Source organism: Leuresthes tenuis, unplaced genomic scaffold (assembly GCF_036924035.1).
Source record: "Leuresthes tenuis unplaced genomic scaffold, fLeuTen1.0.hap1 SCAF_8, whole genome shotgun sequence".
Lineage (NCBI taxonomy): Eukaryota > Metazoa > Chordata > Actinopteri > Atheriniformes > Atherinopsidae > Leuresthes > Leuresthes tenuis.
The window spans coordinates 35,444,932-35,463,760 of NW_027325362.1; the positions used below are offsets into that span (position 1 = coordinate 35,444,932).

Here is an 18,829-nt window from a genome sequence, read left to right on the forward strand (position 1 = left end):
AGATTTGTTTGTTAATAGTCCAATTAGATAATTGCCATCTTTCACTCTTTTTCCTCTCTGTTTCCCATAAAAGCATGAATAGCACTCAAGGAGGGGTGCAGCTTGAAGAGGGCTTCTGGCCAGCTAAGGTGACAAGAAGGGCCAGAGAATGTTCCTTGCACTAGGCCGCTGGTTTGAATTGAATCATTGTGGCCTAATCAATGGTCTTATTGGATTACTGGTCACTGCTGTGTTCAGAGATATTGTTGCACTGACAATGAAAATAGCTAAGAGTTGGTGGTTGGGTGGATGGGAAGTGGGCTGGAGGGTGAGTAGTGAAGAGAGGCAGGGGCCATTCCAGGGGTATGCATGTGAGTGTAGACAGCCTAAGCACTAATGACAAGTTCTGTTCCCCCTTTTTGTCTTTTCAATATACCCAGGTTAAGATTATCAGAGCCGAGTATGGCTTTTCGGGTGCTACCACTGTAATACTGACATGCTAACAGCCTGGACCTCACTGTATTGCTCTTACTGGATGGCAAAGGGGAAAAAAAGGAAACTTTAATACAATTCCAATTGCAAAGGAGTCCAGCGTTGCTGAGACTGACTGTATTTCATAAATCTTTCTCGATGAGGGTTTGTTAGGCATTCTTTTAGCCCCTCTCTCTCACGCTCTCTCTCTCTCTCTCGCTCTCTCTCTCTCTCGCTCTCTGGCTCTCTCCCTGTGCCTCTTGCCTACAATAGCATAGCGGTGAGATCTGCACATTGCAGAATTCCGTTGATTGCCAAGAAAGTCAAAGGGAAAAAACAGGATCAAAGTTCGCTGACATGCTGTGACAATCAGGTGTGCTGTTAAAAATCGAGGGGAAAATGTCAGCTCCTGTTCTGCAGATGGAGCAATGAAGCACCTGGGAACTTTTTTTGGCTTTGGAAGACTCATATCTCTGTGATTGTATGTGTTCAGGGATGCTTGGTTGCAAGACAAGACCGGTCATTTGTCTTGATTCCCTGGGCTGAGAGCAGGCAAACTGAGGGGGACGGGACAAGCAAACCCCTCTATCAGGACGTGTTCTATTTCCACAAACAATTTAGCGTATTCATGAGGTTACGCAAATGTGGAGGCAGCAAAATTACCGTAATCAGTTGAAACAGCGAGTGCACATCCATGGCTCTGATTATTTGGAGATCATCTATCAGCCTGATGTCTATGTAACGAGGAAAGGGGGGCATTGAATTACTGTTGAGTTTCACTGAGAAGTCTATGATCATTGGGCAAGAGAGTTTGGTCAGTGACAATAAGGTTTCTTGGTTGTGCGACAGAGGTATTTAGCCAACATTAGATATCTGACTCTGCTTTATTGAAAGGTGCAGTTTTGAAACTACACCTACACTGTTCAGACGATCCACAGTGCCACATTCTCCATAATCCTCCTTTTTTTTACCTGACAAAGGGAAAAAAAGAGCTGGCTGTGCTGCGGGTCTAAAAGGATAAACTGAGCATGGAGGTCAGATACAACCAAGAGACAGAAGCGATGGTGCTGAAGAACGGGCTAAAGGAGGGGAAGGACGGCAAAGATTCCCATGGCAGTTTGTCCAAAAACTTCCTCAAGGAGCAGCAGGACTCCTTTTCCACCTCTGGGACCATGGACAACTGCGAGAAGAACAGGGGGAACACAGGAGACCCTGATTACTGCCGGAGAATTCTTGTCCGAGGTACAGCTTTTTCTTTAGAGCTTTGTATTATTTCATAGATCCAATAGTTTAATCTCATACTATAAGAAAGTCTGTTAGATATAATTGTATTTACAAATGTTAAAAATCTAAATATATTCTTAAACAAAGCTAGAATATGAAGCTTAGTAGCATTAAATTAGTGTTATTCATATTCATATTCAATCAATATAGAAAAACTGTACAGAAAGGGAAACTTGTTCACAAAATTTCCTTTTCATTTGAATTTTCTTTTCTTTCTATTTCTTTTTACTTTTCAGTTGATGTTTTAAATTTTTCTTTAATTAAATAAAACTTATTGTTATTAAAGAAAAGTTACCTTTGGGAACACAGTGATGCATACATTTTATACTTTCATTTCCAATATTAAATAAAATATCCAAAGATTACAATTAACTATTTTACTTATATTATTCTATGCACCTTTAAATGTGTGCAAGCCCATGCTTACAGGACTCACACAGTGTATTTTACGTTACCCTTTCAGGCTAATAAATATTAGAAAAAAAACCTTGTTTAAACAGAAAATGAAAATAGCACTTTCCTGTAAAATATACTAAATTTAAGCAAATTGTACATTTAGTTTATAAATGTCAATTGTTAATAGAAGAATGTATGCAGCTTCCTACATGCAGAGTTTGCTCTATACAAAGCGTGTAAGCAATGAAACTATACATAAAACAACAGGGAAAATAGAGCGTTGCTCATACCAGATGCACTTAAACTAAATCCATCTGGAAAATAAAATCTAAACTTTTCTTTTGAATTTCATTGGACATCCTTCATCCTTTCATGTTTGGGATTTTTTGGTTAACAATGATTTCTGATGAATTCATTATTTGCTGCTCTGACGCATGATTTAATTAAATACTGATTATACTAGAAATAGCTAACAGTCATTGCAGGGATTAGTTTTATTACTGTAATAGAATTTTAATGGCTGCACTCACTTGTCTTTTGTAGTAGATTAGGTGAGTGAATGGAAATGGAGACAACATATTAAAGTCACTTTTATACTTATACAATATCACTTATTTGTTGTACAAATAAGTTGTTTATATAAAATCTTAATTTTCTGTTTGTTGTATTTACAATTTACACAAACATTTTTTATCTTAATAATTTAGAACATATAATGTAAGAAGAAAACTCAGAAATTTCTAAAGTAGGTGCCTATCATGTTACATTTTAATTAATATATCATTATTAATTATCAGTATGTGTAGGGTTATATTCATAATAATAGAAAATAATCATGATTATAATTATGATTATGAAAAACTTGTTCGCACCTGGGGATATATTCAAGTGCTCTTTGTTGCAGATGCTAAAGGCTCTATCCGAGAGATTATTCTGCCGAAGGGTTTGGATTTGGACCGGCCAAAGCGAACTCGCACCTCCTTCACAGCAGAGCAGCTCTATCGTTTAGAGATGGAATTTCAGAGATGCCAGTACGTGGTTGGAAGGGAACGGACGGAACTGGCCCGTCAGCTAAATCTGTCTGAAACTCAGGTATTTTTGCATCCCACTTATACTTAGTATATTTGAATATAATTCATTGTTTTGTGGTAAACTAGAACACCTTGTTTGTGCAAAAGACGAAAAAAAAGCATTCTTTTGTTTTTAACTGAAATAATAGTAATAATGATAATATTAGTGATAATGATAATGACCACGATAAATTTAAGTTTTAATAGGTCATTTCTATTTTGCCTTTTATGCCCAACAATTTTTATGAGCCTAAAAAAATCTTGGGATAATGCATTCGTCCCACTTGCTTCTTCACAGAAGAAGATAATTATTTCTATATAACCAAATTAATTTGTTTTGATTCAGCACAGAATTGATTCTATAAGATTCAGATTAAATAATTTAGCAAGATTTGTTTTAATTTAATGGTACAATTGATTTATGATCTATGTAGTTTCATGATAAAGATTCAGATACATACAGTTCATATCACAGATAGAAAACAAAAATATGAGTTCAATACATGAAAAAGTAAATAAACAAATAAAGCCCTCTTTTTCAAGTATTATAGAAAAAAAATTTAATCATTGCAAATTTTGATTCACTGGTTCTAAATCAGTGTTTTAGGGTGAGTTCTCTCGTACTCCTTTGCATTACATGTAGATTCCAATATGTTTCTCATAGTATGCATCTGGAAAGGGAAATGTAAGCTTTTTTATGAATGTGTTGATAGTGTCAAAACAGGTTATGTACTTTGTGCATGATTCTATTCGCTGTGACGAAAACTGCCAGAATAGGACAGGAGCAGACTTCCTACTGATGCCATACATGTGGGTTCAGTTTTGTCCGCTGTGTGTTTACTTAATGCCTGACACCAGTCCACAACATTTGATCCAGTCCATCTTTGCCACATGTGCTACCTGTCAGCCACTGCTTTAAAGCTATGGTGCATTTTCAGTTTCTGTTTCACTTACTTTATTTTAACAACTGTGCAAAGCACCTTATAGCACCACAATCAGCGCCATCGTCTTGGTCTTTGTCGTTAATGTGTTGTGGCTTTCAACACAGCTGAATGAGGCTGACCTTGAGAGGAGGTCTGCAAGAGGTCAACCTTTTCTAACAAAATGACAAATGACAGCAAACATACTGTTCCTTTCATTCGCAGCCATGTCAGGTTATTTCAATATTCTAATGATTTGTGTTAACTTTAAAATTTTTTTTCCATCTTTATGTTTTTCTTTTTCTTTATATTGTTACTTTATACCACATGAATCCTAAAGTTTCGGAACTGAAAATATTATTTTGCTCAAACAAGATAATACAGAACGCAACCTTCACAACCTCCTTCTTCAGACAGGACAAAAGGAGGGATTTTCTTCCACTGTCTGTTTCCAAAAGCTTTCTAATAACATTGTGGTGAAATTAAGGTTTTGTTCCCTGGCACTAAGAGATCGTTACAATAAACAATGACAGCCGTTTGCTGTCAACGCCTAATCATCTTTGTTTGAACTACCAGCTCCAGCTTTTTCTATACATTAGCCTTAAAGAAATGGAATGGCTTGGCTTCTTCTCTTGATGTGAGATGACAGCTTGTGAGGAGTTAAACCACCAAAATGAAGAGAAGAAAAAAATATTGTAATGTGATTGGACTGGCAGCAGAACTGAGCTAGAGGCTTGCTGATGATTGGTACGTGTATATTTTTTTCCAAATGAAAACAGTCAGGTGTATTAACAGGACATGAAATTACAGCCTCGATCCACAGAACAGTGTGTATCCTGTTATGACAACTATGTAAAACCGAATTGTGAACATGTCATTTTGATTAAATGAAGCCTGTTAAATGACTTGGTGGAATCCGAAAGTACAAGGGTTGTGTTTGATGAGTTTTATCATTTATAGATAAAAAAATTAAACAGGAACAGTAGGTGGTGAACAGTTCATCAGATGTTCTTTTCTCTAAAATGTCTCAAAAATAAATTTCTAAAACGATCAAGTCCTAAATTATTATCTTTTTTAAAAACAGTATTTTGAATTATTGGCGTTATATCCTCATTACAGGTTGCAGTGAATGCCAGGGGGATAATTAAGAGACTGATTGTGAATGTTCACAAAATTAAAATTTGCAGCAAACCTAACTTTGTGTAAATGTGTTAAAAAGTGTAGTCGTCTTTTTAACCTTTTTTAAATTGTTTGTCATAGAGTTTTAATAAGAAAATAGAAAATGTCATAGAATAGTGAAAAAATCCTAAAATATCCCAATCTCAAGTTGCTTTCTCCAACCAAAAAATTGATTTTAATGATTTTAATGCGATCAATTTACAATGAATTCAAAAAGCTACAAGTCACAGGTCTTCACATATGAGAGTCTGATAACAGGTTCTGACAATGAAATTACTGTGAAATTACTAGAATTACTTTTCTGTCAATCTCCACTTATTGTTGCAATTTCAAATGAAAATCACACATATGTGGAGTTTGCTTTTTCTCTCCGTGTCTTTGTGTGTTCTCTACAAATACTTTAGCTACCTCCCACAGCCCTAAAACATGTATGTTAGGTTTGTATGTTAATGTATGTTAAGGTCCAGTTGACCTTAAGAGTGAGTGTGTATGGTTGGTTGTCTCTGTGTTGACCTTGTGGATGGACTGGTGGCATGTCATGGTTGTACTGTGTCGATGGCAGATAGGCTTCAGCCCCCCCACCCGGAAAGGATGGCGTGAATGCTATGCGACAAATCTGATTAACAACATAATCACTGTACATGTACATGTACAGTGACAGTTCTATGGAAACTGATGGACTATTCAGATCTCAGTTCATGACCCTTTTGTTGTATCTGAGACTGATTAAGTTAAGAGGTGGTTAATATATGGCTATCTTTAAGCAACGTTTGACTGAATTAACTTCCTGTCTGTTATCACATTGATGCCTCGCTCCGTGACAAAATGAAATCACTGCATCTTGTGATCCCTCACTGCTTACAGTCATTATCTTATGCATGTGTATGTATTTATTTCTTTGTGTAAACATCCCTGCATATATAGCTGCCATACATTAGTGAGTATTTAAAGGAATGTATTATTATTAGGAGGGGGGAGGATAGACAGTTCACTACCTTTGATTTTACAGCAAAAGCATTTGTAAAGAGCCATTATCTTATTCTGTGAAGACAGACTGTCATATAGTTCATTGTACAATTATCTCCCTGTACTGAGAGTATTGTTAAACTATTATCAGCAGCTTTACTGGATATTAATTATTGCAGATCAACTTCTTACTATTTTACCATTATGCATATACTTAATTATTTTTATATCTGTGACACCTGAACTATAAAATTATTATCATTATTTCTGTTATCTGTGTTCCTCTTCAGGTGAAAGTGTGGTTTCAGAATCGCCGTACTAAGCAGAAGAAGGACCAGGGAAAGGACTCTGAACTGCGTTCAGTGGTTTCTGAAACAGCTGCGACCTGCAGTGTCCTAAGACTGCTGGAGCAGGGGCGACTGCTGACGCCTCCGGGTCTACCAGGCCTCCTGCCCCACTGTGGTAGTGGCTCTCTGAGCTCTGCCCTGCGCCCACCACCCATGGGCATGACCAGCAACGGCAGCAGTAGCAGTAGCAGTGGTGGTAGCACTGGCACAGCGGGCGGCAGCCCTCCACTACCTGCTGTTACCAGTTCAGGAACAGTGGCAGGCCTGCAAACCTCACCAGCGGCTCACAGCCTTTTCAGCTTCCCCATGCCGTCCATTCTAAGTGGTGTTGCCACCCGAATTTCCTCCAACCCCCTGTCCATGGCTGGCTCACTGGCTGGCAACCTGCAGGAACTTTCCGCCCGTTACCTGAGCTCCTCTGCCTTTGAGCCTTATTCACGGACCAATGGCAAAGAAATCATAGACAAAAAAATTCTGGAATAATGTTTTTTTTAAATCACAGTATGGATTCCTTTTTCCTCTGGATGCTTTTTGGTTGTTCGGCTGTTGTTGTCTTTGTTTGGTTTTGCCCAGTGTCTGTCTGTCATCTGTCGGTGTCCTGTTCTGTAGCAGCTCAGTATTCCTAACAAACAAACACCAACACAAGCTTATTTAAAAATACAGGGTTCCTAGAGGGAAGTTTTTGCACATAATGTTCATTCAGGATTGTATGACAAATAATTACAAAGGGTATGGAAAGTAATGAGGAATCTTTCTGGATTTCTGTTAAAGAAATGTTGTCTATTATTCCAAAATAACTACACACCCATATGCCCTCAGCTGGTAAAAACCAGAAAAGCTCCACCACAGCAGAAGCGGTGTTATATTGTGGATGATCAGGATGTCTTGAAATGGTGGTGATGGTGCCTTTCTGAATGTTTTTACTTGTCATTGGGTTGGATAAATACATGTCACTGCATTGAGTAGATGTAGAGAAAGAAAGCAAAATATCAAACTCTTGAGCAGTAGTCTCTCAAATCAAATCAGTAAATCGATGCATACAAAAATTAGAACGCAGCAATATAAATGAACAAGCAAGGCTGATTTCTTGATGTATAATCGAGAGAGAGGAAAAATGCCTCTCTGTGAAGGTCACTGCAAGGCCAGTGTCAGCTCAAAGCCCAGTGCTTTTGATGTGGGAATCAATTTGCATATGCAAATGCTTCTTAAAGCTCAACTTATAAAATGGTCTCTTGTATTTTAATTTGTTTTAAGTTTGGACCAAACCAAAGGATATTCCAGAAAAAGTGTTGTCATACAGTATGATAGTTATATTGTTCGGTGCTGTTTGGTTACTCTATGATTTGGTGAGGATTATAAACATTTGACAACAAAAGTGGTATTTTTGTCTTCAAGATGCAGTACCTGACTTTTTGTTTGTGTTTCTTCTTTTTGTCTGTGGATTTAGTACTTCTGTAAGCTCTCAGAGTTTTGGTGTACAGTTTCTTTCCTGTGCAGGAGCTACGTGCATGAATGAGTTGCTAAGGGGAAAAAAGACATTACAGCATCAGTAAGCAACTTACTTTGATGAACAGTACAACATTAAAAGTTTTTTGAATTGCCTTTCCTGTGAAAATTTTTCAATAACCACAAGTTTCATAAGATATGTGATCAGACTGATGCATGAGAAGAATGGATTGCATTATTGTTGTAAAAAAATACCGAATTGAGAATTGTACCTTAAAGTTGTTATTTTATTGTAAATTATTCAACTCTGTAATTAATAGATTATTAGTATATTTGGAAAATAATGAATGAGTGAATGTATTAGTGGGGTTGAGAAATCAATCAAAAGCTCTGTGGTGCTGTTGTTGTGAAATATCTTGAAATTTGTGAAACGTGTGGTACAAATGTGCACATGTATTATGTATATTACTACAAAGATAAGTGTGTTTTTCATTTCGTTTCATATGTGTTGATACAAATGAAGTTATGATCAATTTCATGACTGTTACAACTCTTATAAACCAGCTTTATATGTTTATTCCATATGTGGCTCGCTGATGTGATTGCCATTCATACTTTGATTCCCATTGCAACATTTGCACACTTTGAGTTTAATTGGCCAACTTCTCAGAATAGAAAAATAACACATTGGATTAAGAGGCTCCACAAATAGATAGTGGAGTAACAATGGACAACACACTGATTAAGAGAAAAATCAAGGTAGATTTTATTATTAAGATAGCAATGAATTATTTTCTGTCTTTAAAATCTCACAAAAGAGTGAAAAATGCAAAATTGTAGTCTCCCAACCTGTACTGAAATTCCCTAGAGATTCAGTTTTGGACAAAGCAGCAAATTTTCACGTTGGAAAGACCCAGGAATCAGCGAATAATATGACAGGTTTTTTAAAATTAGAAATAAAAGCATTAAAAAAAAACATCCGAGGGTCGCTTTGCCATCAATCAGGAACCTCTCCGTTTCCAAAGCTGTGTCACAGGCACCCTCTGCCTTTGTCTTTCTTCATAGACCAGTGCTCAATAGTGAAACATCTGTTGACCAACAAATAAGATGGTCAGTTACTTGTTATTTTTCTTGATTATTCACAGTACGCTAGCTAAAGTGGAATTCCAAGTACAACTGGGAAAAATAAAATCTCTCAGTTCAGCATTCATAATGATGATAACAGAATATCTATGTTAACCTAAATGTTTTTTTGCTCACTTGGTTTTCCTCAGCTACAGTAAACTCACAACAGCGAGGCTCAGCTGCAACGGACACTCACACAATTTGTTTTTATTTTAAGCACTGGTTGTACTAACAATCTGTAAATGTATTAATACAGAACTACAAGGTTATAAGAGTACTTTTTCCACTAAACTATCAGAATATGTGAGGGGTAACACTACAGCGTTGGTGTGTTGTGTAACCTTTGCTGGTTCAGGCAACAGAGACACCACATCTGTTCAAGATCTCCAAGTCACTAAAGTCCATCAGTGTCTAATACAAATGGTATATAATAGGTTGTCTTTGCAAAATATTTTCAAACAAGTTTTGATTATCAAACAGTAACTGTTCAAGAATGTGCTTGATGGGCCTATGGTGAGAACTGAAGTATGGAGCATCAGTACAGTGCTAACATATTGGAGTTTCTTTTGTGTTTGCCCAATTCATCATAGCATTATGGCATTATTCATTATGGGCATGTTATGGGAAATACTGGGAGAGTGGTTCTTTGTAAAAATTCATTCAGTTTCATTGTACCTCCTTTACCAGAGAAATCAGAAACACAGGCTCTACAGAGGCTCTTTTATGTGCAGAGCCAGACCAATCCTCGCCACTACATCTTGGGAACATCCCTGGAGCAATGGTAAAAAAAAAGAAACCATTACATTCACGCCTCCTCTCCACCTCAGATAGTTACCCCCACCCTTTTTCTTCCTTTACCCTTAGTCCAATTAAAGGGAGGTTGGGGTGGTGTGGGGTTGGGGGTAGGAGCTTGAATGTGTCTACCCATGTGTGTATGTGCGCACAGGGCGGTCATCACTGAAGACCACCAACACATTTTATATTATCACATGGTCTCTTCTTTAAGCCAGGATCTTAGAAGGTAAATGAAAGGGTACATCCTGTCTTGTACTTGCCATGTGTTTTGCTGGCCTTGTCCTCTCTTCAACATACAGTGGGTCTAGGGATTAACCTGCTCACAAGTCTTACCAAACAAGTGACCCTCTTCTAACACACTGATCCAACAACTTTGAGTACTGCAGTGCAACAAATCTATAGGATTTCTTTCAAACCATCCTTCAAAAAGCAACAAAGCTTCATCACTCTTCTTGAAAGAATGATTAATCCCATTAAGGAAACAAATGAGTATAAAGGTGGAAAGCCCACAAAAAGGCAAGTGTTTAAATTGAGTTTTCTGTTAAACACTTTAAATAAAACCAATAAATATGTGTACTTTAAAAAAATGTTTAAATACTACAATGTTTATTTTTTATTTGTAGCATTCTTTCTGGTATGTTGAAGGCATGGATTTTTTACCTTAAAATTGCTAAATGATTTCATTGTTAATTTTACGTATCACCAGTATTACTAATAACTGCATATGACAAACAAAAATTGAATGAATGAATGTATGAATTGATTAATTAGTTAACTTTATTGTCATTATACTCATGGTACTATGAAATTCTGAAGGACTTTTTTCATGGTAGAATAGAATAAAAGTAGAAAAATAGAAGCACAGAAATAATTTATTCCTATAAACACAAAAATAAGAAAAAGAAAACATCTTAAACCCTAAAGAGGCACCAGCATGTATGTTAAAAAAAAAAGCAAATTCCAGGGCAAATAAAGTGACATATAAAAATATATGTTCAAATTTTCTTTAGTCTTTAGTCCAATGTATTTAGTGTTCAGTGAGGGAGGGTGTGATCGAGACTCATTTCGGAGTTAAAAACTGTGTCTGAGTCTGTTGGTTTCATTTTTAATTGTTGTGAACTGCTAGCCAGAAAGCAACAGTTCAAACGGAGAGTGTCTGGGGTGTTTACTGTCCTCGAATGTGCTGATTGCCCTCCTCTCCATCCTGCTGGTGTAAACAAAGTCCAGTTGTGAAAGCTCCATCCTAACGATGCACTGAGCTTCCTTCAGAACTTTGCAGCGATTTCCAATTTGCAGCAGTACAGCTGGTACAGCAGTTTGTTTCAGTTTCCTAAGGAAATAGTGCTTTTTTGACCAGGTGGGGATGTTTATTGACAATATCAACTGATCAGGGATGATGACCCCAAGGAACTTCAGGTATTCCACAATTTACACAGCTTCCTTCTGGATGTGGAGTAGGACATGTTTTCTGACATTTGTCGTATTAAGGATCAGGTAGTTGTCCTTGCACCACTCGGTCAGATGGTTCACTTCCAGCCAATAGGCAGCTGCATCCTCAATCAGGCTGACAGCTGTGGTAGTCCTTACTTTTTTACTTGTGAGGGGCATTGAGCTATCTGTTCTCCCTTTAGTCATTTACTGATGGAGCAAAGCTGTATTTAAAAAAGAAACAACAATATGTTTTCCAAATTGATAAAATGACTATAAAGAGAAGTTGTATGTGGAAAAGGTGACTACTCTGCCCTTCCAGTCAAAACTTTTGTATTGCTGTTTTCATTCTTAATATATGATTGCTGTTTTAGTTTAGTGTCACAGCTCTACAGAGAAAAGGCACCACTAAATCCACTGCTCATATTGGCTCGTCGCCTTTTATTTTATTTGAATCCATATTCACTATTGTTTACTGTTTACCCAGAGCCAAATTTCCCTCTTTAATAATCCCTCTCCTCTCTATCACAAACTGGGCCAGCAGCAATAATTGGTGCTGGGACCAATTGGGCTTTCGCTTGCGTTTGACAGTGTCTTCACTTGTTTCACTCATCACGAAGGAGGACTTGAAAGGCTGATATTTAAAGGGTTCAAATGCTGGAAATATGCTCATTGGATAATTGATCATTTGCAGGGTGCAAACGCTGATTAAATGCAATTGTATTTGTATTGTTTGCTTTCTCTCTCTCTCTATTTAACGTGCAGAACGTCATTATCTGCTAACTGCACTGTCCATAACTATTTGATATCAGTTCATTTGTAGCATAAGCTATTTCCTCGTTTTTCGTTGATTTAGTGGGCTCGTTTGTGGGATGTTGCGGAAGAGCTTCGCCAAGACCACCTGCACTCAAACAACCAATCAATCAATCATACTGAGCACTTCTGAAGTCCTAGGGATCTATCCTTAGTATGAGTAGGTCTCAGCAGCTTTGTGAATTACTTTTAAGGAAAAACTCCTACGTAAAATGTTTTAGCGCGAGTTAGGAGCAGCGGTAAGATAAAAAGCTTTGTGAATACAGCTACTGATGACCCAGGGAAAGAAACTGTGTTTGAGTCTGTTAGTCCTGCTTTTGAGGCACATGTACCTCCTGCCAGAGGGCATGAGGGTGAACAGGTGCTGTCCCAGGTGTGAGGGGTCAGCAATGACAGCCATAGCTCTGCTGAGACACCACGTGCTGGCGATGTCTTCTAGCGAGGGTAAGGGACTGCCTGTATTACTGTATGCTGTGCGGTGTTCATGACCTTCCGCAGGTTCTTTCTTTCTGCCACAGTGCAGTTGGCATACCAAGCTGTAATGCAGTACGTCAGGACACTCTCTATGGTGCTGCAGAAAAAGGCCACTAAGAGTTTCTCCTCCAGATGGTTCCTTCTAAGTAGCCTTAGGAAGTGGAGTCGTTTTCTGGCCTTTTTTGCCACCGCGGATGTGTTGGCAGTCCAGGAGAGGTCCTCGGCTATATGTGTCCCAAGGAATTTGAAGGAGGACATCCGCTGAACACACACCCTGTTGATGCTCTGTGGGTCTGGATCCTCCTTGTGTTTCCTGAAGTCAATCCCCATCTCCTTAGTTTTGCTGGTGTTGAGCAGCAGGTTGTGTTCAGAACACCAACCTGCCAGCTTCTTGACTTCGTCCCTGTATGCAGTCTCATCCCCTCCGCTAATGAGGTTAATGACGTGGTGTCATCCTCAAATTTAATGATGGTATTGGAGGGGATGGATAGGTGAGCAGTGTACAGGTGTGCATGTACAGGGAATACAAGAGAGGGATCAGCACACAGCCCCGAGGAGAGCCTGTGCCAAGTGTCAGGGTGGAGGAGCAGGTGGTGCCTACCTTCACTGTTTGAGGGTGGTCAGTCAGGAAGTCCTTGATCCAGGCACAGGTGGAGGGAGGGAGAGTGATGTCATTCAGCTTGTCCACCAGGATGTCAGGAATAATGGTTTTAAATGCCAAGCTGAAGTCTATGAACAGCATCCTGACATCCTGCTCGAGGTGGCTGCATGCTGTGTAAAGAGCTGTAGCGATGGTGTCCTCCGTTGATCTGTTAGCTCTGTAGGCAAACTGAGCAATGACACGTGTGACACGCCACACATGGTATTTCTCGTACTGAAAAAAAAGTATAATATGAATTTCTCAGGTGCGCCGCTATCGCTATGGAAACAAGCACGTCTCCCATAAGTCTAAGCAGAGCAACACTAACAACAACACTAATAATATAATTAATGAAAGACCTGTCCAACCCCTGTCCACTCTTGCCTTCATTCAAAACTTGAGAGCCCTGCTGATGTGGGTCCAGGTTTGAGAGGAGACAGGCCTTGATGTGTTGCAGGATGAGCCTCTCAAAGCATTTCATGACAACCGATGTTAAGGAAATAGGTCTTATATCATTGGGACACTTTGGGGTTGGAGTCTTTGGGACAGGGATAATGGTAGCTGATTTCAGGCACAGGGGGATGGTAGCTTGTGACAGAGAGAGGTTGAACAACCTGGTCAGGACTCCCACAAACCGGTAAGGACAGGCATAAAGTACTTTTCCGAGTACACCATCCAGCTGCTTTCTTGGTGTTCAGCACCTGCCTCACCTGGTGTTCCTAGAGTGTGAGTGTGCTGTGTCTTGAGGTTTGTGGTGGCTTTGCAGCTGTGTGTGGAGACTCTGCCTCATGGCAGGAAAAGAAATCGTTCAAATCCTCAGCCAGCAATGTATCAGTGATGGAAGTGACGGGTGTGGATCCTTTGAAGTTGGTGATGCTCTGTAGCCCCTGCCACACCAGCGGCGGGCAAGGACGGACGGCTACCTAAATTTCACTCCAGTAGAACTTGACTCTCTTGTTGACAGCACTACAGCTTCAATGCTTACAACACTGGACAATGTTGCCTCTCTCAAAAGGAAGGTAATCAGTCAGAAGAGGTTGGTATAATTCACAGCTGCGTGCATTAAAGCAGACTGCAAGAAAGCTGGAGAGACAATGGCATTCCTCTAATTTAGAAGAGTCTCAATTAGTCTGGAAAGATAGTTTAATAACTTATAAGAAAGCACTTCGTAAAGCTAGAACTGATTATTATTCATCATTGATAGAAGAGAATAAGAATAATCCCAGGTTTCTTTTCAGCACTGTTGCCAGGCTGACAAAGAGTCCAAGCTCTGTTGGGTCATGTATTCCTTTAACTCTCAGCAGTGATGATTTCGTAGGCTGGATAGTGTAGTGGTATGATTGCCACCTTCCATGTGGGAGACCTGAGTTCAAATCCCTGACATGAAAGGTACTGCCTCCAGTAGGGTTCCTTAGGCAAGACCCCCTAACCCTACATGCCTACCAGTAAGTCACTTTGGATGAAATCGTCTGCTAAATACATAAACATGAGATTCTTCATCAATAAAATTGTTTTTATCAGAGAGAAGATTAATGGAATCCTTCCCACTATTATCACTGATATATCATCAAGTAGAGCAGATTTAGACGTATCTTTAGAACCTGATATGTATTTAGACGGCTTCTGTCCAGTTGATCTCTCTGAGCTAACAACAGCAATAGTCTCTTTTAAACCATCAACTTGTATTTTAGACCCAATCCCAACCAGACTGTTCAAGGATGTTTTCCCCTTAATTGACACTTCCATATTGGATTTGATCAATCTGTCTTTGTTGACAGGATATGTACCTCAGACTTTTAAGGTTGCTTGGGTCTAGGACTGATTAGTAACCCTGATCTGAAGATAGCTGCCACTCCTCCTCCTCTGCCTGTGGTTCTAGGAACATGAACATTTAAATAGTCAGAGGGAGTTGATTCATTAATGCTAACATGATCCTCCTGCTGCAGCCAGGTTTCTGTAAGACAAAATATATCAATATGATGATCACAAATCAAATCATTCACTAAGAGAGACTTCAAAGGGAGAGATCTAATATTCAGCAAACCACATTTAATAGTTTGATGTTTTTGTTCAGTTAAAGTTTTTGTTTTACATTTTTTTTGCACAAGAGGATTTGCTCCTTTTGTGTTTTTTGATTGAGGGGGGGCAGCATCAGGTGGGAAGCCGCAGAGAAGTGTGTAAGACTACAACTCTGCATCCTGGTCTCAACCCTGGGATGTCATGTTTTTGGATGACTAATAAATTCGTCCATATTTCTAGAAATTAGAAGAGCTCCTACCAAAGTGGGATGGATGCCGTCTCTCCTCATCAGACCAGGTTTTCTCCAGAAAGATTGCCAATTATCTATGTAGCCCACGTTGTTTGCTGGACACCATCTAGACAACCAGCGATTGAATGAGGACATGCGGCTAAACATGTCATCACTGGTCAGATTTGGCAGGGGTCCAGAGAAAACTACGGAGTCCGACATTGTTTTGGCAAAATTACACACCGATGCAACATTAATTTTAGTGACCTCCGATTGGCGTAACCGGGTGTCATTACCGCCGACGTGAATAACTATTTTACCGTATTTACGCTTATCCTTAGCCAGCAGTTTTAAATAGGATTCTATGTCGCCCGCTCTGGCCCCTGGAATGCATTTGACTATGGTCGCTGGTGTCTCTAATGCCACGTTTCTGACTATAGAGCTGCCAATTACCAGGGTTTTGTCCTCAGTGTGTGTGTCGCTGAGTGGGGAAAATCTATTTGAAACGTGGACAGGTTGATGGTGAACCACGGGCTTGACTTTAGGACTATGACTCCTCTTCCTGACAGTCACCCAGCCACTCTTAAGTCCCGGCTGCTCGGGATCTGCTCGGGGACGACTAACAGAGCTAGCTACGCTAGGTGGCTCCGCACTGACTAAAGGAGCCTTGCTCGCTATCGGGTGGTTTTCAACAGTGCAGAGCCGAGCTTCCAATTCAGATAACCTTGCCTCCAAAACTACAAAAAGACTACATTTGTTACATGTACCATTACCACTAAAGGAGGCAGAGGAGTAACTAAACATCTGACACACAGAGCAGGTGAAAGCAGGAGATAGAGGAAGAGAACTGGTAGCCATGCTAAGCTAGAGAACCAGACACACCGCTAAAAAGTGAAAAATAAAAACTAAAGATCTGTAAGAGTGAGCGTTACAATATAACAAGTATGGGATAGAGTTAACTATGCAAGATGTGTAAATTATGGGGAGAAATAAGGTGATTATTAGTAGTTCAAGAAGAGCGAGAACTGTCACAGTGCACACACAAAGCAACAGGAAGTGATGCAATACGTCTTACCGCAAAGCAAAGCCGTCAGCTCCTCAAGGATCAGGATTTGAGTTGAGAAAAGAGGGGACAGCCTCTTTTAACTGTTGAAGTTAACTTCAACAGCTGATAACTCTAATATAGCTGTGACTCAGGAAGGGTTATCATACTAAAATATCATCGACAGACATGGATATTTTCAAAAATTATAAGTAACCTTTGCCACCTTGAGTGGTACCGACATCTGGTCTGGCCCATGGACTAATACAAACATATACACAAAGGCCTCCTGCAAATCGATATTTTCTTTTTTGAAACAACCAAAATATACATTTAGCACAATGTCTACCAATTTTTCCATATGCCCTACCTACGAAAAATAAGTTCCCAGGCGTTCCTAAAATGTTCCTTTTCGTTTTTAATTCTAGCCAACATGCGTTCATATGATGCAATTTCTGACATAATTTCCATCCCTTTTGGGGCAACTGTATTCTTCCATACTGAGAATTGTTCAAGCAGCTGTGACCAACCTGACTTTTAACCCCCCCCCCCCCCCCCCCCCGTTCATATTTGTATATATTTGGCATTTCTCTTTGATCTTCTAACAAACACAGTCTTGGTAATACAGGTGTCGCCACACCCAGCCATTTACTCACATGTTCCAGTACTTTCTCCCAAAACGGGTACACTAGTTTGCAACAGATTACGTATAAAATGTCCCCATTTCACTCTGACACTTACAACATAGATTATTTCCTATTAAGTCCGTTCTATATAGTGATCTCCATGTATAATGTCTGGCAGTATTTTCTCTAAACATGATGCCAAGGTTTTTGTCAAAATCTTACAATCCACCCCAAGAAGGGTCACAGGTCTAAAATTAGACAGATCTGAGGTATCTCTGTCCTTTTTAGGAATAAGTGAGATTAAATCATCATTAAACGTGCCAGGCAGTGAGTCCTTCTTAAATGCCTCCTTGTACATCTTATGCAATATGGGGACCAAGATATCAATATATTTCTTGTAATATTCAAGCCATACAGACAGTACAACATACAGTTGACTTCCCAGTTTTCCTGGATCAGATAGTAGCCCTAAACTCTTCCTCTGTTATTTGGACATCCAGCATGTCTTTTTGCTCATGAGATACAGTAGGCAGATGAGGACCTGAGAAAAATGTCTCTGTGTCTTCTGGATTAGGAGCACAGGAGGATGTGTAAAGATTTTTATAAAAATGTTTAAAAACCTGTGACTTGCCCATGTGACTTGATTATTTCTTTAATTTACAGATCTCTTTGTTTAATATGTTTTCTTTCTTCACATTCTCCTTCTTCATTTTTGAGGCGTGGGCAATAATTTTCCCCCTTATATACGCCTTCGATGCTTCCCAAACCGAGGAAATTTTTTATGTAGAGCTAATATTAAATTGATAACGTATTGCTAAACGACACATCCTGTAGCCACACAGTGTTAAGCCTCCAACGTTCTCTTTTCACATTATTATGTGTTCAGGTCAACATGTAACTCCACTGTGGCGTGATCACTGAGGGCAATAACACCTATCTCACAGTCCACTACTGAGTCTATTAATGAGTTAGATACCAGAAAAAAATAAAAAATCAATTCTTGAATGAGATTTGTGACAGTGGGAGTAAAAGTTTATTTCCTCTCACGTGTGTTCACCAATCTCCATATGTCCACCAAACTCAAGTCCTATTTCACCATATGAATTTCAGCTCTGTCCTAGGGTGAAGATTTACCACTGGGCTTACTCTTATCAATTATTCCGCCCATTACCTGGTTAAAATCCCCTGCCAGTATAACCTGGCCCTGCATCTTTCCTATCACTCTATTAACTTCATGAAATAAATCAGGTTCCTCCTTGTTTGAGGCATATATATTACATAGCACTGTCCTGATTCCACTGATCAAGGCAACCACCCATATCCTTGTATTGTTTTAGCATGACAAAACTCAGATTTTTATTAATGAGTGTCATCACCCCATTCTGTTTACTTGAGTATGAGCTATGAAAAATCTTCCCTGCCTAGCCTCTTTTAAATTTCCCTGCCTCTTCATCCCCCATCATATGAGACTCCTTAATAAATGCTATATCTGTATTTTTAGATTTCAAATATGTCAGAACCTTCTTCCTTTTAATGGGGTTCCCACGTCCATTGATGTTGGATGATATTATATTAATGTA

At 39.2% G+C, this 18,829-nt stretch overlaps 2 protein-coding genes across 2 annotated transcripts; one reads left to right on the forward strand and one right to left on the reverse strand.

Moving 5' to 3' along the window:
• Positions 1–822: 822 nt before the first annotated feature.
• On the forward strand, positions 823–8,784 carry vax1 (ventral anterior homeobox 1). The gene is made up of 3 exons (XM_072390417.1): positions 823–1,692; positions 3,035–3,222; positions 6,556–8,784. Exons 1-3 carry the CDS (start codon positions 1,479–1,481, stop codon positions 7,093–7,095), a joined length of 942 nt encoding a protein of 313 aa, XP_072246518.1. The 5' UTR covers positions 823–1,478; the 3' UTR covers positions 7,096–8,784.
• A 6,767-nt stretch (positions 8,785–15,551) lies between these two features.
• LOC140312517 (uncharacterized) lies at positions 15,552–16,439 on the reverse strand. Its single transcript, XM_072390310.1, has one exon. It carries the CDS (start codon positions 16,437–16,439, stop codon positions 15,552–15,554), a length of 888 nt encoding a protein of 295 aa, XP_072246411.1.
• Positions 16,440–18,829: the final 2,390 nt, after the last annotated feature.